The following is a 25,282-nucleotide window of genomic DNA, read 5'->3' as shown; positions in this document are numbered from 1 at the left end:
GAAAAGTGGACCATTTGCCAAGGGTAGCAGGGAGCTCCAAGACATCTCATGCATCACACCAGGGACCTTGCACTCACCTTCAGTTTCTTACAAGCCAGGGCTGCCGCCTTATTCTCTGCCTCTGCTTTGCGACGCCCTTTGGCGACAAAGGTCATGGGACAGGGCCAGAGTAGGGTGAGGGTGGACAGCTTGGTCTTGGTGCCCACAGTATGGAACTGCATGAGGTTCTACACAAAGGGCAAGAGAGATGGTTAAAAAAAAGGTAGGGAATGAAAACATCCAGGAGTTCGCAAAATATCAAGGGACACAGAGATGGATTTAACCCCCATCTGAGCAGGTACCAAGCATCAGCCACAAAAGAAGTGCCACTGGACAGGCAGAAGCTAGCCCTGTGGGGCTGCAGCTCCCAGATCCTGGCCTTGCTTCTCCTGTGGTACCATGATTTCACAGCAGGAAATGGCATCTGGGCAATGCCACTACCTGCCCTCCTAGCCCACTGTCCTCTCAGCACTTTCAAAGCAAACAGGTATGATGGTAGCTGCAGGTTGAAGCTGTCAACACAAGCTAAAAATCAAGCACATCCTGGGGGATCAAAAAGGCCTTGCACCTGGAGAGAAGCTCTGCTTAACCAAAGCCCCTCAGCCTGACAAAGATGAAAACTCAGCAAGTCAGCCACCCCCTCCCCAAAGCCTCCTTTCCTGCCCGCAACCCTTGAACAGATATACGTCTTCCACTCCTACAGTCCCCAGCCCCCTCCCTGTGCTCCAGTGTTCTGACTTCCAATCTGTCCCTGCTGCTTCAACCTTCCAAGGACCCGGAGTTCCCCCAGCTGGCCCAGGCTGGGCTTGGAGAACGGGCATCTTTGGCCCTCCCGTACACCTGTAGTCTCCCTCCCACCTGGTCTGGAGGAAAACCAGACTTGACCAAGCCAGCTCCCCAGTCACACACACTTATAGGAGACCCAGCTCACCTTGGCTGTGGAGGACGATGTCGCTATCTGAATCACCTTGGCCAGAAGGTTCTTGGGAAGCGGAAACTGGGTCAGAGCCCTAATAGCACTGTCGTCATCTGTCATTTCAAAGGAACCCCCCCTGGGAGGACCGAAAGTTTAGGTGAAAAAGCACTCTCTTCCTGGGCCAATTTCACCTGCTCTGAGACCCAGGGGCTAGGATACTGCATAGTTGCAGGAGGCTGGGGCATTTCCACTTGGCCTGTGATCCTCTCACAGACACAAAGCACACCTGGCGCTCCCTCAGTTCCCCCAGACAGATAGGAGGGTAGGGGCAGTGGGCAGGCAGAGTAGTTACTGGGCCTCTGAAGGACCCAAGTGTGAGCTGGAGAGAGGGTCCGTGCTGCTGTTTCGCAAAAGCCCAGCCATACAGTACATGGCCACAAATGGCTTTCCCCAAGAACAGGTAGATATACCAATGAATAACAGAGACGCGGACTGAGATGTGGGGCAGGGGCCCTCCCATCTCAGAGGAGTCCCCTGGGAACACGCCCCACCCCATGTCAAGGTGCAGCCAGCTTCCCCTGCATTCCCTGCCCCTGGCTGTACCTCGAATCCCTGAGTGGGGTGTGGGAGTCCTGCTGGGCCATAGACAGAAATTCAGTGACATCAATGGTCCCCTCTTCTAGCTCTTCCTCCTCATCCTCCTCTTCCTCCCGGCCCAAGGAGCGGGATAGGCCCCCAGGTCCCCCTGGCCGGATGCTCTCAGGATTCAGCTGCCGCCAGGAAGTAGGTGGCATGGTGGGTTCTGGGCGCCACCAGCTGTCAGCCGGAGAGCCAAAGCGATCGGCTAGCACGCGGTATTTGGCTGCATCAAACAGCTCATTCCGGGGACCCAGCAGACCCCAGCCCTGGGGAAAAAAGGGGCGTTGTGAGGGCCCATACCACCCTCACACCTCAGGCTGCTCAGAACCTGCCCAGTTACACCATAAGTCCCTCATGTGTGAGAGCCATGCTTTTTCACCTGTCTACTCACCTCAGGCCCTAGTCCAGAACTGGGCACAGAGAGAGCACTTAACATGTCTAGCTTCAACAGAGGAAAATGACAAGGTAAATTCTTATAGCTATTAAGACAAAAGACCAAAGAAACAAAACAAAACAAAGAAAAACCCACAGGGCAACAAGAAGCAGATGCATTCACAAAGTGATCTAGAAAGCTTCAGTGAGTGTAGCAATTAGGAAACATGTTGTCTACACCATAAAACAGCTATACCTCTGACACAAGAATCCTATGCTGGGAACATACTCTAGAAATAACACCAAACGTTTTTAAAGCCAGTTATACAAAAATATTATTTTAAAATATATTACAGTTTCATTCTTTTCTAGAGAAAATCAAATAAGACATTTGCCGAGTCTCTAGCATGTACAAAGCAACATGCTTGCCACCCTGGGCACCGTCAGGAGGGATGAGACCTGATCTCTGCCCTCAAGAAGCTCAAAATCTAAGAGGCAGAAGAAAAATGCAGAAAAACAGAGTCTAAAGAACAAAAAAATAAGAAGCTAGAAGAACAGGAGTAGCACGTGAATAGAGCACAAGGTCAAGAAATTCAAGTTGGGAGTGGTAAAGACAACACGGGTAAGCCAGGCACATCAAGAGGGTTTCAGACATCACAGCCATGTGACAGTAGACGGCAGGTGCCAGAATCCAGGCACTGCTTCACAGCGTGGCTTCAGCCACACCTGACTCGTGACAAGCTGAGGAGTGACCACTCGCTTCTTAAAACTCTCCCCTCAGGGACTTCCCTGGTGGCTCAGTGGTTAAGAACCTGCCTGCCAATGCAGGGGACACGGGTTCGATCCCTGGTCTGGGAAGATCCTACATGCCGTGGAGCAAATAAGCCCACGAGCCACAACTACTGAGCCGGCGCTCTAGAGCCCAAGAGCCACAACTACTGAGCCCATGTGCTACAACTACTGAAGCCCGCACACCTAGAGCCCGTGCTCCACAACAAGAGAAGCCACCACAAGGAGAAGCCCATGCACTGCAACAAGGAGTAGCCCCCGCTCATCACAACTAGAGAAAGCCCGTGCGCAGCAACGAAGACCCAACACAGCCAAAAATAAATAAAATTAAATCTTTAAAAAACAACAACAACAACTCTCTCCTCAGATTTCTGAAAGAACCAACTGTAATTTAAAATGTAATCAGGTAGCTAGTGGGAAGCAGCCACATAGCACAGGGAGATCAGCTCGGTGCTTTGTGTCCACCTAGAGTGGTGGGATAGGGACGGTAGAAGGGAGATGCAAGAGGGAGGAGATACGGGGATATATGTATACATATAGCTGATTCACTTTGTTATACAGCAGAAACTAACACAACATTGTAAAGCAATTATACTCCAATAAAGATGTTAAAAAAAAAAAAAAGTAATCAGGAAGGGACTTCCCTGGAGGTCCAGTGGTTAAGACTTCACCTTCCAATGCAGGCGGTGTGGGTTTGATCCCTGGTAGGGGAGCTAAGATCCCACATGCCTCGCAGCCAAAAAACCAAAACATAAAGCGAAGCAATATTGTAACAAATTCAATAAAGACTTTAAAAATGGTCCACATCAAAAAAATCTAAAAAAAAAAATAAAATGTAATCAGGACTATTCACAACAGCAACAATAACCATAGCCTACCTAAGATGAACTTAAAGAAATAGATTTACATATTTTTTAAAAGTATAAAACTTGGTAAAAGGACACAAAATATGGGAGTTCCTGATATGAAACTTTTTTGAGTAAAGAGACAAAAGCCTCCTAAGTTAACCCATGTAACATAACTCCAATCAAAGTCTGGATAGACTTTTTGGGCACTTAACAAATTGTCAAATCTGTGTGGAAGAACACTGCATAACAGTAGGATTCTGTGACAGAGAGTGTGAAAAGGGCACGCCACACACATCCACATGCATGAAAGCACAGCCACTCAGGGCAGGGCAGTACGGGTGCCTGGCCCAAGGCTCAGCCTCCATGCTTCTGCGTCACGTCACCGCCTGCTTACAAGGACGATCTGATTACACAGAAAACACATACAGCACCCTCCCCCTTGGCCTTCCCCAGGACGCCAGCATGCTTTACCTCCCTGCCTCCCACTCACACCCCCCCACACACAAGGCCATGAGGTGTTCCTGATGATGAACACCCACCCAACCCGCTTCCCTTCCAGGGCTCCCCGTGCTGGCTCATGCTTCCCCACCAACCCGCTCTTCCTCCCTCCTCCATCTGACCAGTCACTGTCTTTTCCAGCTCGTTAATAACCCCAGAAGAAAGCTCCTGCACTGCTGCTACTGGCATTCTCACCTATCCTGTGCCCCCATCTCTGGTCTTGCCTGACCCCACTGCTTTTGGGGACTATTCCTAAAGGCAAACTCAGCTCTGTCATTCCACCAATTACCACCAGTCAGCAGACCTAGCATCCACAGGATCAATCAAGACTCCTACCTGAGACACCTAAGGGCTTGGTGTTCTGGCTCCTGCCCACCTGTTCGCACCATCGCCAAGCACTCAGACCCACGTTCACAATCCGCTAGTTGCTCGCGTGCACCCTGGTTCCATGTCTCTGTGCCCTCTATCTGGAGTGCCCTCTCCATCCCTGTCCCTGGAAAACTTCTACTCACTCTTTAAGAATAGCCTGCTTTATTCAGGAGGCTGAGGTGCACCTCTCCCCTCATGTGGGTGCTTCCTCTCTGGGCTGTGGCTGCCCCAAGAGCACCCTCAGTCACCTTTGTGCTGCCAGCACCTCACAACAAGCCTGAGGGCAATGCTTAAGAAACACATCTAGTTTGGGAGGAAAAAAGCTGAACAAATTTGAGTACAAATATTAAGGAAAGAATGGGCTACACTCTCCAGAATATATAAAGAACTCCCATAATTCAACAATAAAACGATGTGACTAAAAAGTGGGCAAAGGACTTAAAAAGACATTTCTACAAAGAAGATACATAAATGGCCAATAAGCGCAAGAAAAGATGCTCAACGTCACTAATCATTAGGGAAATGCAAATCAGAACCACAATGAGATATCAACTCATACCGATTAGGATGACTACTATAAAATAAATAAATAAAATGAAAGAAAGTAACAAGTGTTAGTGAGGCTGTGGAGAAATTAGAACACTTGTGCACTGTTGGTGGGAATGTATAATAGTACACTACGGAAACAGTGTGGCAGTTCCTCAAAAAATTAAGAATAGAATTACCATAGGATCTAGCAATTCCAATCCTGGGGATTAAAAGCAGGGTCTCGAAGAGGTATTTGTTCACTGCAGCCTTATTTCACAATGGCCAAAAAGTGGACCCAAGAGTCCATCAATGGATGAATGGATAAACAAAATGTGATATATACATACAATTGAATATTACTGGCCTTTACAAAGAGAGAAACTCTGACACTTGCTACAACATGAATGAACCTTGAGGACATTATGCTAAGTGACATAAACCAGTCACAAAAGGACACTGTGTGATTTCACTTATGTGACGAGTAGTCAAATTCGCAGAAATAGAAAGTAGAATGGTGGCTGCCAGGGGCTGGGGGGAAGGCAGGATGGGGAGTTGTTTACTGGGTATAGAGATTCAGTTTTCCAGGATGAAGAAGTTCTAGAGACTGGGTGCTCAACAACGTGGCTGCACTTAATACTACTGAACTGTACACTTAAAAGTGGCTAAGCTGCTAAATTTTATATTTTGTGTATTTTACCACAATTAAACAAACATACAAACAAAAAAGGCCATGAGCATAGATAGAGAACAGAGAACGGGCTGGGGAGGAATGTGATCACAACTTGCTGCACATGGTCTCGGTTTAAAGTGCCTTCTACATCCAGGCAGAAAAGCATCCTCACCCTCGGCACTATAGACATTTTGGACCAGGTAATTCTTTGTTGTGAGGGGCTGGCCTGTGCATTGTGGGACGTTTAGCAGCATCCCTGGCGTCATACCAGGTAGCACTCTTCTCCTTGTGGCTGCCAAAAATGTCTCTAGACGTTACCAAATGTCCCCTGGGGGGCAAAATCCCCCCGAAATTGAGAACCCCTGAGGTAGAGGTGCTCTAAGGGAGACGGAGGTTTCCAAGACATTAAACACAGAAAGGCTGGTTGAATTTCTGAGAAAGAAGATTTCCCCAGGCAGAAGGAGTACAGAAAAAGATGTTTATAGAGAGTGGGAGAGGAAGAGGAGCCTGGAGTGACCCAGAGACAAGGAAAGCAGGTATAACCCAGGGGCTGAAGATGCCCCGCAGTGCCAAAGCCACAGACCATTCAAGCAGAGCAAGGACTGAGGGGAGGCTGGTGAGCCTGGCAAAGCTGCCCCAGTCAGCCAACAATCACCAGGCGCTATGAGGATGTGAAGGGAACCAGCAACCATGGCATGGGCTATGATGCTGGAGTGGAAAGAATGCAAACCACACGCACAGAGAGCTGTGTGCAGGGAAGCAGGGCCTGGGGAAGGGATTACAACGCTGAAGAATTTTTCTGGCTGTGCCGCGCCGCTTGCGGGATCCTAGTTCCCCCAACCAAGGATCGAACCTGTGCCCTCGGCAGTGAAAGTGTGGCATCCTAACCACTGGACTGCCAGGGAATTCCCAAACACTGAAGAATTTTTGACTCTTACAGAAAAGAATCAGATGAGGAAAGATCTGAAAATTAAATAAAAGCGTGGGAGACAAGATGGAGGAGACAGAGAGGACAGAGAAAAGAGAAGGGTCGTGTGGGAGCCCAGGACAGGAAAAGGGACCTTGCCTCCTCAGACCCAGGAGGAGCAGTGACAATGAAGGTCTGCAGACCATGAGCGGGAGAGAAGCTGAAGGAATACAGCTTTGTCCTTGTCAAGAGCAAAGACCTAGGAATGTGAGGAAGATTCAAGGTTGGCACAGCCATGAAGGGAGCCAATTAGGGATGGAAAGAAAGGCTGGGAGCAACAATGAAGGTCTAGGAAATGCTGTGCAATCAAAAACTGAAAGCAACCCACGTCCAACCACTGGGAAGTGAGAGAAGTGACTATTATTCTTCCATTGTAAGTAAGAGAAGACTATGTGACTACAAGGAAAAACCTAAATACATGAAATAACAGGGAAAGAAAAACAGAAACCGAAATAGAAGTCTCACCATGGTGCTATACAGAGGGAGTGTTCTCCATAAAGGGGTTCTTCTCTGTGGTTTTTGAAACCACAGAAAGTAGATAACTACAGTGGCAAGAAAACAATATTAATCTATTCCGTCACTGGCTGAAGCAAAAAAGGAACCACAAGGTGGGAAGGGCTTAGGACAGGTGAGTGGTTGAACACCCTGCCAACCTAAACCTAGGTGCAGCTGACACCAGGAAAACCGTCACTTCAAGCAGTTCTCAGGAGGGAGGTCTGCATGGTCTTCACTAGGGGAGGGTCACCTTGAACAGCTGGCAGGCCGCGGCCGCAGCCTGCCTCTCAGCGTCGATCTTCTTGCTGCCATAGCCTTCTACCTCCACGCTCTTGGGCCACTTTATGTGGAGGGTGACTTTCTGAGGAAGAGAAGAGAGAATCAGGACCCTTGCCTATCTAGACTACAAAGTTATAACAAACCACATGGAGAATCAACAGCAAAGCTGTAGACCTCACAGCAGCAGGCCTGAGTGCAAGACAGAACCCCAATCCCATCATTAACTCCTTGGAAGGCTCAGACTCCCCCACCCTCAAGCCACTGTCCCACCTCAAGCTGTTTTGCTTCTTCAAAGTGCCATGTTCTAGCCAGAGGGCAAGGTGGGACCCATCTTTATCCTTAAAAATTTTCATTCAGAATGGTTTGCCTACATGCTTCCTGTGGGTCCCAGGACCTACAAGACTCTGGGAGCAGGAATTATCATCAGCTCTAACCCTCTACAGTTCCAGTTAGTTGGAAGGGACCAAATCCAGGGCCCAGTACGGAGGCCTATCTTACACAAGATGAGAACGTCTCACTTTACTTGCCCATGTTCCCCTTCCCTAAACCAGGCTCTTCTCCAGACTTAGCTTTGCTCTGAGATTCTCTGCTGACCATTCTCAATTCAGAAAACCCACTCTATGGCCTCCCTGACAAGAAATCTGAGAGAGAAAAGAGCAGCCAGTCTCCTTCCAGAGAATCAGACCAACATGTCTCCTTGCCACCAGCAGAGTTACCTTTTTCTTTGGTCCATTTGTGTGCACGTAGACCAATTTGTCTTTTGCATGTGAGATGCCAAGGGCTCTTCCAATCACACTGTTGAGAAGATTTTTGGGCTGTGGAAACTCTTTTAATAGGTCCCTAGAAGCTAAGAGAATAAGAACAAAAGCATTATAGTTGTGCTTTTTCTTCTAAAAACTCCATGGGGTGTGTATCAGGACAACCCTGGACTGGATACTGAGGATGTTGGCTCATGATCCCAAACCACCCAGGAGCATCTTAAAAAGGAGGGAGAATGACTTCAGGGTTTACAGAGGACAGTGGGGCTAGAGCCAATGCACGATCATCTCCTGAAAGAGAAGGGCCAACGGCCCCCACACCACAGAGGGGAACCAGCCAGGATCCTCTTCCCCACCCAAGCTCCCAACTTAACACATCAGCTACAGAAGCCTAACATGGCAACAACCCCCCCAATCTGATGTCTGAAAGAACGCACTAAACAAAAAACAAAATCGACCACACACACACAGTGGAGATCACGACAATGCAAGGCCCCTCCTAAAATAACAGACACACAACAAGGAGGGTTGGCCGCGGAGTCTGAATACCAGGCCCCAGTTCTCAACTCTACCTCAACACCGTGCAAAAGGCCACCCCAGAGCCAGATTATGTGTAGGGACACTGATTAGAGACCTCCTTAGCTTAGACATGGGTATGAGCTATTCCTCCCGGGAGTTCACTGCAGTGAACCGAGTGGAGGCAGGATGCATCAAACACCGTGAGAGATTTATTGCACTTTGGATCAATCCCAGAGCACAAATGGGTGAGATGTCCACCTAGAAGCAGCCTGTGCCAAACACTGGACTTAGACCATGAAGAAGCCTGCTGAGAGTGGCTGAAAACTAAAGGAAGAGCCCCAAAGCACCAGAGTGGACCTTCAAGAGATGCAGAGTCAGAGACCAGCAAAAGGGATGGGAAGCCTTTTCATTCTCCACCCACAGTCTCTAGCATTATAATTCAGCTCCAAAAAGTAATTTTGTAGGGGGTACATATATGCACCTGTGCACCTGCATGCATCAATCATAAGTCACCTGGGGAGCTTCTTCACAGCACTGCCCACCCTGATCCCCACAGGGCACCTGAGAATGGCAGTGATGTTAGGCAAGTCTGTATTTTGAAAAAGCTCCTCCAGGAGTTCTGCTGTAACTCTGCTGCCTGGGTTGAGGCTATTTCCTTGGAGCAGACTCCTGTGTCATCTGGCCAAGAGGGAGGATTCTGCCTGGCCCTGTCTCCCTCTAAATGTTAACTTGTAAAGCAACTGAGAATCGAGTAGTCGAGAAACAGTATGTAAGTAGACTCAAAGGGGTTCCATCCCACAGGAGGACCCAACTTTAAGTAGCCCACTAGACACACATATAACAGCAGACGTGCCCTGGTACCTCCTCCAGCTCTATAGGGCAGAGGCTGGCTCTCTCTGTCCATCCTTGATGGGCATGGATGCTCTTACCAGTTTCATTTCCTGCACCATTCAGGAAGCACCGCGCTGGGGTCCACTAGAGCAATCATTCTGTCTCTATTCGAGATTCTGAAGTCTCAGATGTATTTTGAGCTCTTTGCCTTTCTCACAACAGCGAGGATGTGCTTAACCTTGACGCTCTAACCCTTGACCACGGGCCTGGCAGGAACTGGACGTTTACCTGTTTTCCCCAACTCCCTTGTGGTACGCACCTATCACCTATTGTTGCCAGGTGCAAGCGCTCCAGTCCCAGAACCTCCGCGCTTGGGGACCATTTGGGCCTGAGCCGTGTGAGCTTTACAACAGCAGGGCTCCGGCCCGCCACTGAATGGCGGTCTCAGGCATACAAGAGAGGGCCCGACCCCAGCCCGCGCCCCTAGCTCTGTCATCCCCCGAAGTCAAGGGCGTCGCAGCCTGGCTGCCCCTGCCCTCACCGTTCACCATGCTTCCGTCGCCTTCCCCAGGCCCGTCGGGGGCCGCCCCCGCCTCAGCCTCAGCGGCCGCCTTCGTGCGGTCGGGGCGGATGCAGCCTGTCAAGAGGCCGCGCGGGCGTCCCTGTCGCCCGGGGGTGTAGGGAGCCAGCGGCCGCAGGCGCGGAGAGACGCCGGCGGCCAGCACCATGAGCCTCCTGGCGGCCGCCATCTCGCTCCCGCCCGCCCCCGCGACTCCGGAGCCCGGCAGGGACAGGGCAGAAGGGCAGGAGCGAGCGGCCCGGGAGCCGCGCGCCCCCTGCCGGACGGGCGGACCCGGGACCGAGCCGACATGGCTACCGCCCCACGCAGCCCGGGGCCTCCAGCGCTGCACGCTCCAGTCAACCGGTGGGCCGACCAGACCAAGGCTGGAACCCTGCCGAAATCACTCCCCCAGTAAATCCAACCCACAGACTCGTCATCTGAAGCTGAGGCAGGAAGAGAGAGTGGGGCTTCTTGGGAAACAGTACAGGCCTCAGCTTAATGTCCATCCAAGGAAATGAAGTTCCCTCTAGGTCCTACCCATTGCGGGTAAATACCTCCCACATGCCCTTGCAAATTGGCCTGCACTCCCGGCCAGCAGAGCGTAAGATCATTGCTAAGCTGGGGCACAGCCACCTCATTTAATGGCTTACAAAGTAAACCTGGTGAAGAATCTGGAGCCAGGACAGGGAAGACCTCTTGAACATAAGCAAACCAGGTTTACTCTCCAGAGCTGGAGTCAAAGATGTAAAGTACCCAACTTGGACACTATGCCCAAGAATTGAGCTGTTCCAGCAGTGAAAGTCTGAAGCTGCTGTTCTGTGCTTGTTTGAAAGCCAGATGGGATTCTGCTTCCAAACTACTACACCTGGGTTCTGGCCAGGCTCATTCCTCTTCCTCTTCCTCTTCTGGCACTGAGGAGCAGGGTTTGGGGTCAGGTGGGAATCAGACTGGATCTGCATGTTGGGGCAGCGGCGGTGACAGCAAGGGCCTCAAGGTCTCAATCTCTTGGAAGGAGGCCTTGGTCAGAGGTTGGCAGTGCACTTGGGGTGCAGCTGGCAGTGAGAGGCTGTTTGTTGTTTGTTTTATAATTCTAGATGTGATTCCGATGATCCCCTGAAGAGCTTGTTAAAACAGTACTGGGAGCCACCCTCCCAGAGTTTCTTAGTCATTAGGTCTGGAATAGGACCCAAGATCTGCATGTTTAACAAGTTTCCAGATAATACTGAGGTTGCTGGTCTGGGATCACACTCAGAACTGCTGGCCTATGGCAAGAACATGGGATTTGAGTCCTAACACTTGGGCTTAGCCCCAAGTCTACCACGTGTCAGCTGTGAACCTTGGGCCATTTTATCACTGGGGGAAATTAGGACAAACCTGCTCTACTCATTTGGTATGACTGTGGTTAATATAAAATGGGAATGTTTGGAAGGGGGCTTTGCAGTGTGCTCTGATAGACACGCCTCTGCCCTCTGAGATCTGAGACAACAGGGGACAGGTCCCTTAGAAGCAGAGCCAGAGCAAAATGGGGCAGCTTCAACTCCTGCTCCTCCATTCCCTCCTCAGTGGGTTTTTAACCAGGAAAGGGCAAAAAAGGGAAGGTGGCCCTGGCAGCAATGGTCTGACGTCACAAAGGGACATCACCATCCATGTCAAACACCCCTACCCAGATCATCCATATAGGGATGGCAAGACCCTTGGGGCAGAACATGATTTACAAAGGCTTTGAATTTGGCCAAGTGGCACTTTAATTTGCCAAAACCTAAGGCATCCACCCAGCTTCAGGAGTACTTTTCAAGGACTGTTAGCAGCCCAAGTTCCCTCAAAAGAATCCAGAAGCTTAGCAAGCCTGGGAGTGGCAGCAGTAGCTGAGGCCAAATTTTGAAAATTATGGTGTCTGAAAGCTGAAGGAGGCAACAGCCTAAGCCTCATCTGCAGAGCAGGGCCTGGGTCTATCTTGGTGTTTCAGGAAGCCCTCAGAATAGCACTCTGCTCTGACAGCCACTTAGGCTAAGGTTGAAATGCTATGATTTCATGGATTTGCTTCCAAAGGGGCCAAAGGGGAAAGATATACACAAAGTAAGATTGTCCATGAGCTGTTCATTGTTCAAGCCAGGTGATAGGTACATAGGGATTTACTATACTATTTTCTCTATTTTAGAAAACATATTTCAAACAGATATTTGAGATTTTATGTAGAAAAAAAAAGGTCAGGTGATGCCAACCAACTAGTTGGTTCTCTGAACGCTCTTTTCCTATTTCATTTACTTCATCTGGGTTCTAACAGCTGGTGTCACCTTGAGCATATATTTCACCTCCACAGACCTCATTGCCTTTTGTAAAATGAGGGCAACTCTTACACCAGCTCTTGGAACCATTCTGGTTCTGTGATCTCCCCATTGGTCTAGAGCAGGGGTGGCCAAAATGTAGCCTGAAGACCAAACCCACCCACCGCCTGTTTTTAAAAACAAAGTTTTATTGGAACATAGCCATACTCACTTGTTTCTGTATTATCTATTACTGCTTTCATGCTATAATGGCAGAGTTAAGTAGCTGCAAGGGAAACCATATGGCCTGCAAAGGCTGGAATGTGTACTCTCTGATCCTTAAAGAAAGTTTGCTGACTCCTGCTTTAGAGGACCTTGAAGAAAGTTAAAGAGGCTCAGGCATGCCCCTGGTTCCTTTCCACCAACATTAAGCTTTCTCTTCCACTCTCCATTCTTTGGGGAGAGAAAGTTGACTCCTCTGCCTGTGAAAAAGGAGGGAACTTCTGAAAAAAGGAAGGGTTTACTGGCTCAGAGATCTCGCCATCACTTCTGGATCAAGCACAATGTCTGGTACTCAAAGTGCTAAACAATGACATCTAGAAGCATGGAATTAAGGTTAAAGGATCTGCTTAATACACAGGAGGATGTTGTAGGATTCTAAACTTTGGAGGCCCCACGAAAAAGCAACAGGAGGAAGCCCAAGACAGTATGGACTTTGGGCAGACCAGAGAACTTGTGGAGGGAAAGTGAGAGCGACCACTGACAGCTGAAAAAACCAGACATCTCAGCCAAAATTCTGTCAACTTAATCACAGTTAGATATTTTATGGATGGTCAAAATGGCAAGAAATGGTCCACCTGGCTGGCAACAAGAAAGGTAAAGGGAACAAAAAAAAAAGAAAGAAGAAAAAGAAAGGTAAGGGGACCTACAGGGGCTGGGTGGCCACCCTGACCACCCGACACATTCTCACGTCTCTCCCATCCATGTATGTATAGCCCCAAGGTCCCTTGAGGTAAACCACCACACCAAGAGGTGACACGTCTATATCAGGGAATGGATAGGACCAGTCCTGTGGTCCCCAGAATCCTGCCAGAAGGCGTGTTACTCCATGTTGCTTTCTAGTTGCTCTACATCTCAGATCTGCATGGGTGGGGAAGATTCGCAGGGGACGGTTGGGGGCAAGTTTCTTAATTTATTCACCCTTTACTTTGGAATGTGGCCTTGGTAAGAGGTTGGCCATAGAGGGAAGGGTAGATTGGGAAAGGAAGTGATATTTTTTTCCAATTCCAAATCTGACTCTGATGGGCACTGTAACCTATTTAAGTGGCCACTATTTTCTGAGCATTGTTTTCCTATTTGAACACCAGAGAGATTGTTTCTGCCCTGCACTTCCTTCTTCCGGACAGAGGTACCAGCAAAGCCTGCAGGGAATCAGAAAGCATGGCAGAAAGGTCCAAGAGTCACGTGGACTAAGAGATTGTTGCTTCTGTGATAAAGGAACAGAGGCAAGAAGGCTTTATAGCTTAAAAAAGACAGAGAAGGCAAAGATACATACACCCAGATACCTTCTGGAGGTGGAGCTGCGAGGAGACAATCAGGCTGGGGGGCAGGGGGAGGGGGGTGTCTGTCTTCCTCTGGGGAAGACAGTGCAGGTCTGTTGGGCTGCCTCACAGGGAGCAGCTGCCCCTCCCAAGAGCAGCAGCCTTCTCCTCTGCATGTGCTCAAGGAGGCACTGCCTAGCCATGCTGCCTGGTTAATCCCAACTAACCGTCTTTAAGCTTAGCCAAAGCACATCTGACACTCTCAGAGCCACTCACCTGCCATGTTGGAAATGTTAACGTTCAGCCTTTTCGAGTTACAGGGCATTTTAAGAAAGAAAGAAAAAAGGGCAATCAACTCTTGTTTTGGCAACGGTAGGGGGTGGCATTTCTTTAATACCTAAGTCAAATGGTCACAGGGGCCAGAAGTACTTATTTCTATACTGCTGTCTACAGTCAGGGCCACTGCGGCAGGAGGGCAGTGCATGTAGAAACCACATGGGAACACGGCAGTGTGTGCTGCAGAAACTGAGGTGCTGTGTGTTCCCCGCACCCTTCCTGAGCTCTTGACCTTCAAAGCACTTTACAGACAGAGCCTAAAGTGGACATGCTGTCTCCAAATAAGGCAAAGACTCTATGAACTATAATAGTGTTCTTCCACTAAAAAACTGAGGGAGGCGTGTGAACAGGTGGCCCATGGAGTTGGGAAGAGCAGCTGTCAGGACAAGAGGCCATCAGGAGCACTGGTCTTAGCAGACCTGGAAAAGATCTAAGTCTGAGGGAAGAGAAGAGACACTCACGGGCAGAGATGCTTCCCTGGGTCCTATTACTGGCCCCATCCCTGGGTACCAGTGGGATCTGAGGTCAGCTGTCACCTGTCAAGGAGCTCTGACATTCTCCCCAATCAAAAGGACAGCCTACCTTGCCAAATGGACTGAGAGACAGATTCTAATGTCAGTAAAGTGCTTTGAGGTGCTGGGGGAGATAGGGAAGTGATTTGTCGGGCATCCCCAAAGCCTCCAAGATGGAGAGCACTAGGCCGAGTCAGGCTCTCTGTTCTGGCCCTGCTACAAGCGCCCTGAACTTTCTGAGGCACCTGAGCCAGAGACTGCCTAGAAGGTCCAAGCCCTCTGATTCTCCACACTGGTGCCAGACACCCAGACTGAGCCTAGGCTTTATTCCTGGTCACACCAGGAGGCCCGATGAGACTGTAGGGTCTAAGCCAAGTGGCCAGCATCATGAAATCACCCAGACCTTTCCAAATGATGTCTCCCTGAGGGCTCTGAGAGCTCTGCTAACCCCACTACTCCTCACCCACTTTCCAGAGGCCTATAGCCCTGGCACCCGGGGTCCTGCTGCCACCCGCCTCCCCACAGTCCCTGGACCAACCTGGTGCTGGAGGCATGGCTCCTCCCTTACCTCGAGAAATGGTCCCTCCAGGGGCAGGGTTGACACACATGGGTGGAAGACGGGGTGGGGGAAGTTTGCACTGACGCTGCCTGTGCTGGGCCCGATCTGGGGAAAGAGAAAGGGCATCAGGGTGACATGTTCTCACCCCTCACAGTTACAGACCCCTGGATTGACTCACCCCAGAGCACCCGTGAGGAGCTCTGGGCAGCAGAGCTGCTGGACCGTATCTGGAGCCAGTCACAGGTTCTGAGAAACAGTGCCACCAATGCCACACAGAAAGAAGGCATTGTCTTATACAGACATGATACGTGACAGCCTCGTACAGATCCCTTCTTGGCTCTCAAAAAAGCCCTCAAACTCTCCCTGTTTTTTTAGCCACCCTCCATGAGTGTAACGCCCATCCCATGTGCTTCTCTACAGTCTCATGGTACCATGCACATCACTGGGGTTCTTCCACTTATCTGTCCTCCACTTACGTAAGCTACCCCTGTATCTGCTATGGGTCCCCCATATAAGTCACCAGATCTCAAGTTATTCTCTCCCTCTAAGAATTGGTGAAAGAGGGACTAATTAACTGCTGGTGTCCTCCCCAAGAGCCAATATCAGATCCACCCTTACCAGCCTTCTCCTTCTTTCTAAAAGTTAATGATTTACTATTCCAAATATTTCCATTCATTTGGAGACTAAATACTACCCATCAGTGGGTACATAAAGTATATTTATAAGGAGTTCCAAAATTTTGATATACATGAACTAAAATTAAGACACTCACTGAGTGTTCCATGGGAAGGTGGAAATGTATGGCTAAGAAAGGTTTAAGATCTTTAAAAGCACCGAAATGGTGAAAACATCAGATAATCACTGGTCTGGGGGAAAAGATGCAAGAGCTCTCTGCTCTCTCTGCCCCACACGTTTTGGTATAATAAATGGGGCAGGAGAGGAGCAGGGAGAGACAGTCATACACACTCTACACACTTGAGCAACAGCCTGTAGTGCTAAAATGATGTCCCTTTCTATAATGCAAATTAGCTCATGTACAATTGGTAAATGGGGGAACGATATCAGTAAACATAAGAACACTTGGTTCAAATCTGATTTTTCTAAGGCAAGGGAACTAAAAAGCAGGAGTGGAATGAAAATGTTCTGCAGGAAAAGAAAAAGCCCCTTCAGCTGTATTTTTTAAAAATTAAAATCAAGTGCCTGTAGGGAATCGAGGTGGTAGATACATGGGTGGTCACTATACAACTTCTTCAACATTTCAGTATCTCTGAAATTTTTTCATAATAAAATGTTAGGGGAAAGCAGGTACTTGCACTCAGGTCCCTTCCTCCACATTCCCAGCGGCACACACTCGTTAATGGCTGCCCCACTGGCTCAGAGCTCCACTTCCACCTGCGCTGTCTCAGCAGCTGCCAGCTCCATTCTAATTAGAAGGCCCAATGTACATTTTAGCATCCCACTGAGCTGCCTGCTTTGGTGGTCCAAACCTCCTTCCCAGGTACCAATGACTTTTTTGTCATCTTCTGGTCATAAAGTTGCAGGTGTACAGCCTCAACTCTATTTTTCCCATAAGCCGTCTTAAAACATTGCAGGTGTGTGATTTTGCAGAAAATGTGTATACTGTTACAGAAGAAATGTTGTTACTTCTGGAAGAAAGTGCCTAAGATCAAGGTTATCTTGGAACTAATTCTAGCTCTGCCTTGAAGCTAAGGTTGTAAATGACCAACTCAACTTCTCCTTTCCTGTTTGAGGAAGGTCTTCATTCATATCCAAGGATGCTGGCTTGAAAAAAAAGAGAATAAATGATTTGATGATTATTTTATCTCATTAAGCATTTTCAGTAACTGGGGGAAGGTTGTTACAATTCCACAACAACATCACTGAGCCCGCTTCTGACCACTGGAGCTGGAGGAAAATTGCACATTCTTGCGGTTGATACAGTATTTTTCAAAGTTTTGTGCTGACTGTAAAAGACTCAGCTCGCTCTTTGTGGCCTGATTCTGATGACATTACAGCTGAGAGACAAGAAACCTGTGTTAAGATGCTGGCGAAGGCAATAACAGGTTACTTACCAGGCACACAAGTGTTCTAGTTGGGAGGCGTTGGCAACTCTGTTTAACTACATAATAGGAAAGATGGTAGCCCCAAGACCCAGTGGATCACCGTGCACAATGCTGCAGGGAATTGCTAGGGCCATTACCTTCAGAATCATCAAATGGCCCATTCCATTAAGATCGTAAAGCCCTGAGTGCCAGAAAGCATCTCTGAAACACAACTATCTCCACCCTAGTGGCTTGTACACAGCAGGTGCTCAATTTTGCAGCCACACAGCGTACTGCATGTTGAGGCCAGGCTGTCACTCTCCAGAAAAACATGGGCTACAGGGCTGTACCCCAAATAGATCAACCTACTATCATTTATTAAAGGCCTGCCAACCCATGGCTAAGGGCTGGGGACAGACTACAGCCAAGTGCTTTTCCTATATCATCTCTAAACTTCACTATACCCCTGAAGATAGGGGCTGGGAAACAGGTAAGTTTACACCTTGTTAGTGTTAGTGGGGAACAGATTTGAACCCTAGCCTGTCTGAATCAAGCTTTATACCATGGTAAATTTTCTCTCAAGATTCACAATGCCCTAGGGAGCTCATAATTTCACCATGAGGAACAAAGAAATACATAAAAACTCCATAAGAGATAAAGAAGTCCTATACAACAATAAAGTGTCACAAGGCCACCCATGACCAATTGCCAAGGTCATGATGCAAACCACAAAAGAGACCAGCATTCATAAGACAGGAGAAGGCATTCAGCCTTACAGCCATGAAAAGACAGGTTTGCCTGAAGGAAAATATTCAAATCAGCAACTCTTTCTGATTAATGGTTTTCCCAGAGACCTTCAAGCATAAAACGGTTCTTGGTAGAAACACAAAACATTTACCTGTGTGGAAAACAAGGTCCCAAATCAGACTCTGTCCGATTATTATGTCCTGAAGCTACTTAATACCATGGATTTGTGAATTTACCAGGTGTCAGGCCCTGTTCTAAACTCTTTACACATAGTAACTCATCTGATCCTTGGAACAACCCTATGCCCACTTAAATAGTAAGGAAGGAGGCACAGCGAGGCTCGGTCACCACCCAAGCCTCCTTGGCCAGCGAGAGGCAGAAGTGAGATGTGAACCAGCCATCTGGGTCTGCATCTTTGGCTCAGGGAGGTCCTGCTGCCTCCCACTAAGCTGAGTGCTGGCAGTGTCACCCCTGAAGGAAAACGTCTTGAAGAAATCAATTTCCAGCCTAGAAAGCAAAATCACAAATGCTAGAAAGGAATTTTGCCCCCAAAATTCTCTCATCTGATACCATTTCCCTGTCACAGGGAGGAGGAGGACTGTGATTTTATTGGGCTCTCCATCTCTTTATGAAATCAATACTGTTAATTCAGATGCTCCCACCAGGAGAGAACCTGTCTTCATCCTTTTACAACTGGGTGGACAACAAAGCCCACTGATGAGGAGATAAACACAAAGCAATTAAATGTACTTAATTTTCAGCTCAAAAAAAAAATGTGCTATCCACACTAAACTCAAGTTCAATGTTTCCCTTTCCAGACACAGTTAACCAACACAACGAGGATGACAGATTAATTTTTTCATGCAATATGTAAACAGATCGAGTGGCTGAAGACAAACAAGGAGACAGGAAGAGGCTGCTCTGAGACCTGGAACATCCAGCCTCCTTCTGGCCCCATTCAGTGGGTTACACAGGGCACCATCTGGCCAAGGTTTTCCAGGCCTCTACGAACATAAGTTGGAGAGGAGACACAACTGGGACGGTCTTTTTCATCAGCAGTTATGGATGGCCTGTTATGGTTCTCATTTATTTGTAAAATGTGCCCAGCTTAGGAGGCTCACAGTCAGCTTCAATACAGGTGACAGAGGCCCTTTACTCTTTATTCCCTTAAAGAAGAAAAGTCCTGCTCCTATCTAAGATATACAACGCCCTTGGGATCTGGCCCCTTCAAGTCTTCACCACCTATATCTCTTCCTGTAAGCAGCCCTTGAATGCTACCCTCTTGCCCTGCCATGTCTCAATTCTGCTACTGCTTATGCAATCCTCTCACCTCAGCTGCTGGAGGGTACTGATTTCAAGACTTGCCACAATTTCTCTAACCACTAATATAAAACAATGACTCAATCCATTTCCACCAGCTTTTATTGAGGTCTGTCGTGTGCAAAATGCTATGCCAGGTACCATGGATAATAAAAGAGCACAAAAGGCCCCGGCTGTGGGGAGCTTCTAATCTAGAGATGCAATGAGTAATTCAGATAGACTAAGCACGAGAAAGTACAGATGTGGTGCTGAGGAAATCAGAGAGAAGAGAAATTGTCTTCGGTTGACAGAATCAAGAATGGCTCATGGCGCTTCCCTGGTGGTGCAGTGGTTGAGAGTCCGCCTGCCAATGCAGGGGACACGGGTTCGTGCCCCGGTCCGGGAAGATCCCACATGCCACGGAGCGGCTGGGCCCGTGAGCCGTGGCCACTGAGCCTGCGCGTCCGGAACCCGTGCTCCGCAACGGGAGAGGCCACAACAGTGAGAGGCCCGCGTACCGCAAAAAAAAAAAAAGAATGGCTCATGGAGGAAATGGTGTAAAACACTGGCCCAGAAAAATAGTAGGATTTCAATAAGCAGCGAATATGCAGGAGAGGGTATTCAGGGAGAGGGGTGGCACATGTACACAAAGGCCTAGACAAGGGGTGGCAAGGATTATAAACACCATGCAAGAGGAAGGCTGAGAAAGGACTTTGGAAAGTCACCCAAAGAGGGGGGTCCAAGGACGACACACTGGTGAGGGACTTTCACAGCCTTCATAGCTGCCTGTCACAGGGAGGAAGGGCCTGAGGCCACAAGCACAATTACATTCTTACCTTTTCTGAATGAGTCCAGGCTGAACATTTCTGGCCAGGAGGGAAAGCTGGAATCCTAAGAAGAAGGAGGGCCAAGAGGCAATGGTTAATACTCATGGTCCAGGAACCCACAGAGAAGATTTCAATAACACAGACAGCACTGTCCAGAAGACAAGAAAAATGAAGCTCTTCACTAATGAGCCCCAACTGCTCCCACTCTTAAGGATGGAAGGGCCATCTCCACTACAAAGTCATTACATGTCTTTGTTTCTAATTGAGAGCTTTCTTCTTTTCTCTGTCTAAACTCCCTGATCCCTGCTAAACAGAAAGGGATGCATTTCATCGTGAGAGACATATATTTCCACCTCATCACAATACTTGCAGTTATCCTGGGACGTGTAGGAAGAAATGAAATCCTACATGGACCCCTTTTTTCATGTGGCGTCAGGAAATGGGACTGATGATTGCCTTATGGACAAACTGGTGTACTGGGCTTTCATAAAACCTAGTCAAGCCCCTAGGAATGGGACTTGACTGACAGTATCAAAGAGTAACTGTAGAGTGATTCAAAATAAAAAGCTTTTCATGGCGGAGTCTCTATGAAATAACAAATATTAAGTTAAGGTTCAACTGCTGGCCAAAAATTTTGCTGCATTTTGCTCATTAGTACATTTAACTGAGGAATATACCTCGAGACTTAAACACACACACACACACACACACACACAAATAAATAACACCTCTGGTTTAACAATTTTGTTTTAAAAAACACTCCAACTCACACTTACAGATTTTTTTTGTTCGTTTGTTTGTTTTGTTTTGTTTTGGCTGCCCCATGCAGCATGCAGGATCTTAGTTACCCGACCAAGGATTGAACCCATGCTCGCTGCCGTGGAAGCATGGAGTCTTAACCACTGGACCACCAGGGAAGTCCCTACAGATATTTCTAATACTGTAGTACTCTTGGGTTGGTGCAGTAATCCTATGTGGCATTAGTTTAAAAACATCTACACAACATTTTAGCAAATCATGATGATGTCCAACATTACTAGGAATCTAACAGGGCCTACACTCCTGTTCCTGACTGCTATTCCCTCTCCTTCTCAAATCATGGGGAGGTGGGGGTGGAGGGCTGACCTGGGGACGAATCTTTCAGGTCCATAGCAGGTCTGCCCTGATGGCCTCCTCTCCCCCAGGGATGCCGGAAATTTCAGCCGATAGGATATGGTAGCTCAGAGAGAAAACTTCAATACAATATCAACAATAATACAATTTACTTTAATAAGTTACATTCTGTAGACTCCTTCTATCCAAATTAAAAGAAAAGGAGTGTAACTTGAGATTCTAATTTTAAAGAAACTCTGAATATTATAAAATCTAAAACATCTAAGCGATTATTATTTAAGAAACAATACTTTCTTGCTAAGAAGTTTTAAGTTCATTTGCTCGTAAACAGACTCTTGGTTTTGCTTTTTTAAAAAGCCCCTGATCCTTTCCACGCCAACCAAAGCTCATATAACACTATCTTTTCATGTATCAGTCTTAAAAAATATACTATGAGATTCAACATAGGATCTTTTAGAGATATTTTACAGAGCTCTAGAAAATTTCATAGAGATCTAAAAGAAAACCGCCTTCCTGGTTATACAGTATTATGTTAGAAACCTTTATGGTTTAGAGTTTCTCTAAAATAATCTAGAGATAAGTTAAATAATATTATGTCAAGATTTCTTGCATAATGAAACCTAACTCCAGACAGAATCACTATGAGATGATTCAAGGACAGAGAGAGGGTATAACTTAAAATGATGCCCTTCTTCCAAGACAGTCACAAATGGATTCAATACATGCCTTTTGCTTTACAGTGTGGCTGGGCATGAGACCCACCACTACTTTGTGTAAATGGATAGATCAACTTACCTTACAAGAGCAGTGACAGTCTCAGATTTTGTGGGCTTTTGAACTGGAGCTGAATTCTCTCTTTGCTATTCCTCATCACGAGGCTGGGCCTCCTCCTGGGAAGTACAATGCTGGGTCACTAAAGTGATGGCCCCCGCAGGGAAAGAAAGTTGCTCCGGACCACTGAAATTCATCTACTAACTCTGACAACAAGGACAAGTTATGTTAGTGACATGAAACACACACAGTACACTTTGGCCTCACTTCAGGACCTGCCATGACCCACTCTATACCCATCAAATTGTGAGCTGCCCTACATCCGCACCTGTAAGATACCAAGAAAGATATGTCATGGTAAAGAGCGATGTGTAGTCCCAAAAGCATTTTCTCCAAGCCCAGAGCAAAACTTACTTCAGTTTTGAGTTCTACTCCCATCTGACTATAAGATGAATCGATCTAAGGTAGATAAAGAAGCTCTTCCAGACTGGGAAAATAACAAAATTGAATGCTAAGTACCATTTTTGTAGTTTACAAAGTACTTCCACAGACTTTATCTCACTTAACCTATGCAACTACCCAGTGAGGCAGGAAATATCCTTCCCAGAGAAGGAAATTGAGGCAGATTTTCCCAGAGAAGTTTACACAACTTGCCCAAGATGCTATAACTGCCTCAGGGCAGAATGCAAACCTGCAGTTAAGGTACTGAGCTCCAAAGTTTTCCATGCTCATACCATACCACTTATTTCCATGATATCATGCTGTTTCCATGATATCATGCTGTTGCCTATTCATTCTTTGAAAGAATATTTTATACTGACATCTTCAAAGGTTGAAAGAGGAAAGAACTTTGATAAACTCTGGACCACGATTCCATAAATTAAAACACTTTGAGAGTAAGTATCTTTTGGGTAAAGGGACAACCTACATAGGAAGAAAATGCAGCAAAGGATGTACTTCCTGCACCTAAAACAGCTACATAAATAAAGACCACTATATAAATCCCAAATACCACACCAGGAAAAAAAATTCTCCCTCCTGGAAACTCCAAGACTCCAAGATTTAAGTGTAAATTATAAAATGTAGTCAAGACCCACAATGACGGCGGGATTACCGCCTTTAAAGAAACTGCAAGGGAAACCATCAAAGTCTCATTTCGCTCTGGCCAGTAAGTTGCAACCAAAAACAGGTTGAGAATCTGCAAGTGGCCATCTGCAGTCCACTTGCTACAGCGTATGACAAGCCCCTGTGGATGGGGGCTGCAAAGTGGACAACCTCTGCCTTGCAAAATCACAATTAAGGTGACCAGTGTTGCTACACGAGGACTAATTAGACAGCATGCTAACGCCATACTCCTGGCTCAGGGGCTCTGAGGACCCCTGGGACTCCAGTTCACTGCAAACAAAGGACCCAACATGCATTAGGTCTTCCCCTGCGAAATGGGGCAAGTCACCACCAGCAAACAAAGAACACCTCACCCCTTGGCCTCCCCCAGTGACAAGGTCGGTGCAAAAGGGGGCAAACCAGGGGGGCCAGAATGCATCAGGCCTCTTTGTGGACGAACAGTCCAGGCGGCATGGGGGCAGACAAAGGTCCCAGGGCACTCCGGGGGCTTCCTCCAGGCCCTGCCTCGGGAAACAGAGCATCCCCTGAGGCGGAGGCGTCGTTGCGCCAATGAAGCGGCCTCTCCCGCGGCCCCCGCGGTGCCCCTGGCTACGAGGCCCGCCCTGGCGGACTGGTCTGGCCCCCGCCCCCGCCCCCGCCCCGGCTCCATGGCAACAGCAGGCCGAGGCCTGGTTGCTCACGGCTCGGCCCGGCCGGCTTCCCGGGCAGGCCTTGGATGCCCGGCCTGCTCCTCCGGCCCGCCCGCTTCTCCGCCCCACTCTCCGCCAAGCCGGCGGTCGGACCCGGACCCCTCCTCGCGCTGACCACCCACGGCCGCGGGAAGCTCCTCAATGGGGCACGAAAAGGGAGAATCAAAAGCCCAATTCACCTGTTGTTACAGATGTGAAACAAGCCTCGGTGCACCGCGCATGAGCCGCGGGCCCCCCCCCAACCACGGCCGGACTACAACTCCCACCAGCGGCGGCGCGTCCCCTTCCGGGTCCCGTGGCGGAAGTCCCGCCGGCCGGCGGCGCTCCCCGCCCTGCGCCCCCAGCGCCGCCTCCCGCGCTGGACCCCCCGTCTCTGCGGCTCTCGATGTGGTCCCTCGCCTGGGGCCCGCAGTGGCAGCCAAGGGCTCACGCCGCCGAGCAGCCAACCGGCGGTGAGACCCCGGCGCGGAGCCCAATGGGGGACGGCCGCGGCGGGCGAGGCGGGACTTCCGGCAGGGTCACGAAGGGGGCGGGCGCGCGGGGGCCCCTGGGGGCTGCTGAGGGAGCGAGTCTGAGTGTCTGGGCTCTCGCAGAGAGTTAGCATCTGGAGTGTGAGAGCGGCAGGGCGTTCGGGTCCTCTGCGCGCCTGACCCGCTCCTCCCGCTGCGAGTGAGCAGGCCGGATCAGGGCTGAGCCAGGAACGAAATCCAGCTCGCGCTCCGGGCTTCCACCCGCCTTCCTCGCCGCGGCTCGTTGCCACGCCTCTTCTCTTCTCCATCTCTGATTTTGTTTCTTTAGGGAGATGAGAATTTCTGCCTCACGAGATTGTTACGAGGATGAAATCTACGTGATGGCGCGTTGTAAACGGTACAACGCTAGGGAAAGGACAAGGTGGCACTTGCAGCTCGGAGTGCTGTTGGGTGGGTCTGAAGGTCCCGCCCCCTCCCCCTCCGCCCTCACGTCTCAGAAGTGAGAAAGGGCCTTATCCACGTTATATGCAGCAGTCCTCCAGGTGAGGCTCCTGTGTGCGTTCAGTGGAATCCAATTTCAAAAGGAGAGATCTCGGTGGGGGATACCTCGGAAGCTGGGTCAGGATTTTACAGCTGGAAAGACCTAGAATATGCTTTTAAGATGTGGCCATATCCCTTCATTTTTGTCCAAACAATTAAATTCAACAAGTATTTGTTATTTACTTTCTCTCTGCGTTGGACAGGAGGGTGAGGGAGGGGAGCATGGACCATCATTCATTTAAATTATTCTCTGTTTTGAGCAGGGCGTGGTGCTATGACGTGTGGGGATGATCCTTGCACGGTTATTGATATATAGCAGTTGATAGGCAGGTGTGGAGGATGCAGAGACCCTGCCCCCAAGGGTCTTA

The 25,282-nt window shown here is 48.7% G+C and overlaps 1 protein-coding gene across 6 annotated transcripts in view; it reads right to left on the bottom strand.

Moving 5' to 3' along the window:
* The window catches only part of DHX30 (DExH-box helicase 30), a 30,541-nt gene extending 6,373 nt beyond the window's left edge, over nucleotides 1-24,168 (bottom strand). Inside the window, exons 1-10 of one of the 6 annotated variants that reach the window (XM_029244332.1) lie at nucleotides 24,084-24,165; nucleotides 22,115-22,209; nucleotides 20,216-20,270; nucleotides 15,301-15,396; nucleotides 14,161-14,189; nucleotides 8,126-8,256; nucleotides 7,381-7,491; nucleotides 1,559-1,860; nucleotides 971-1,091; nucleotides 78-227 (exon numbers count right to left, since the gene is read on the bottom strand). In XM_029244332.1, coding sequence (XP_029100165.1) covers nucleotides 78-227; nucleotides 971-1,091; nucleotides 1,559-1,860; nucleotides 7,381-7,491; nucleotides 8,126-8,256; nucleotides 14,161-14,167 — 822 coding nt within the window. In that variant the 5' untranslated portion in view covers nucleotides 14,168-14,189; nucleotides 15,301-15,396; nucleotides 20,216-20,270; nucleotides 22,115-22,209; nucleotides 24,084-24,165. Of the gene's footprint in view, nucleotides 1-77; nucleotides 228-970; nucleotides 1,092-1,558; nucleotides 1,861-7,380; nucleotides 7,492-8,125; nucleotides 8,257-10,058; nucleotides 10,296-14,160; nucleotides 14,190-15,300; nucleotides 15,397-20,215; nucleotides 20,271-21,331; nucleotides 21,403-22,114; nucleotides 22,210-24,083 lie in introns of those variants that run through there. The other 5 variants (XM_029244330.1, XM_029244329.1, XM_029244331.1 and 2 more) reach the window with 5 other exon arrangements.
* Nucleotides 24,169-25,282: the final 1,114 nt, after the last annotated feature.

This window comes from Monodon monoceros, unplaced genomic scaffold (assembly GCF_005190385.1).
Source record: "Monodon monoceros isolate NGI ecotype Baffin Bay Population unplaced genomic scaffold, NGI_Narwhal_1 Super_Scaffold_3, whole genome shotgun sequence".
NCBI classification, from domain to species: Eukaryota; Metazoa; Chordata; class Mammalia; order Artiodactyla; family Monodontidae; genus Monodon; species Monodon monoceros.
The sequence above is the reverse complement of the archived record's forward strand: the minus strand, read 5'-3'. Positions and strand labels throughout refer to the sequence as shown.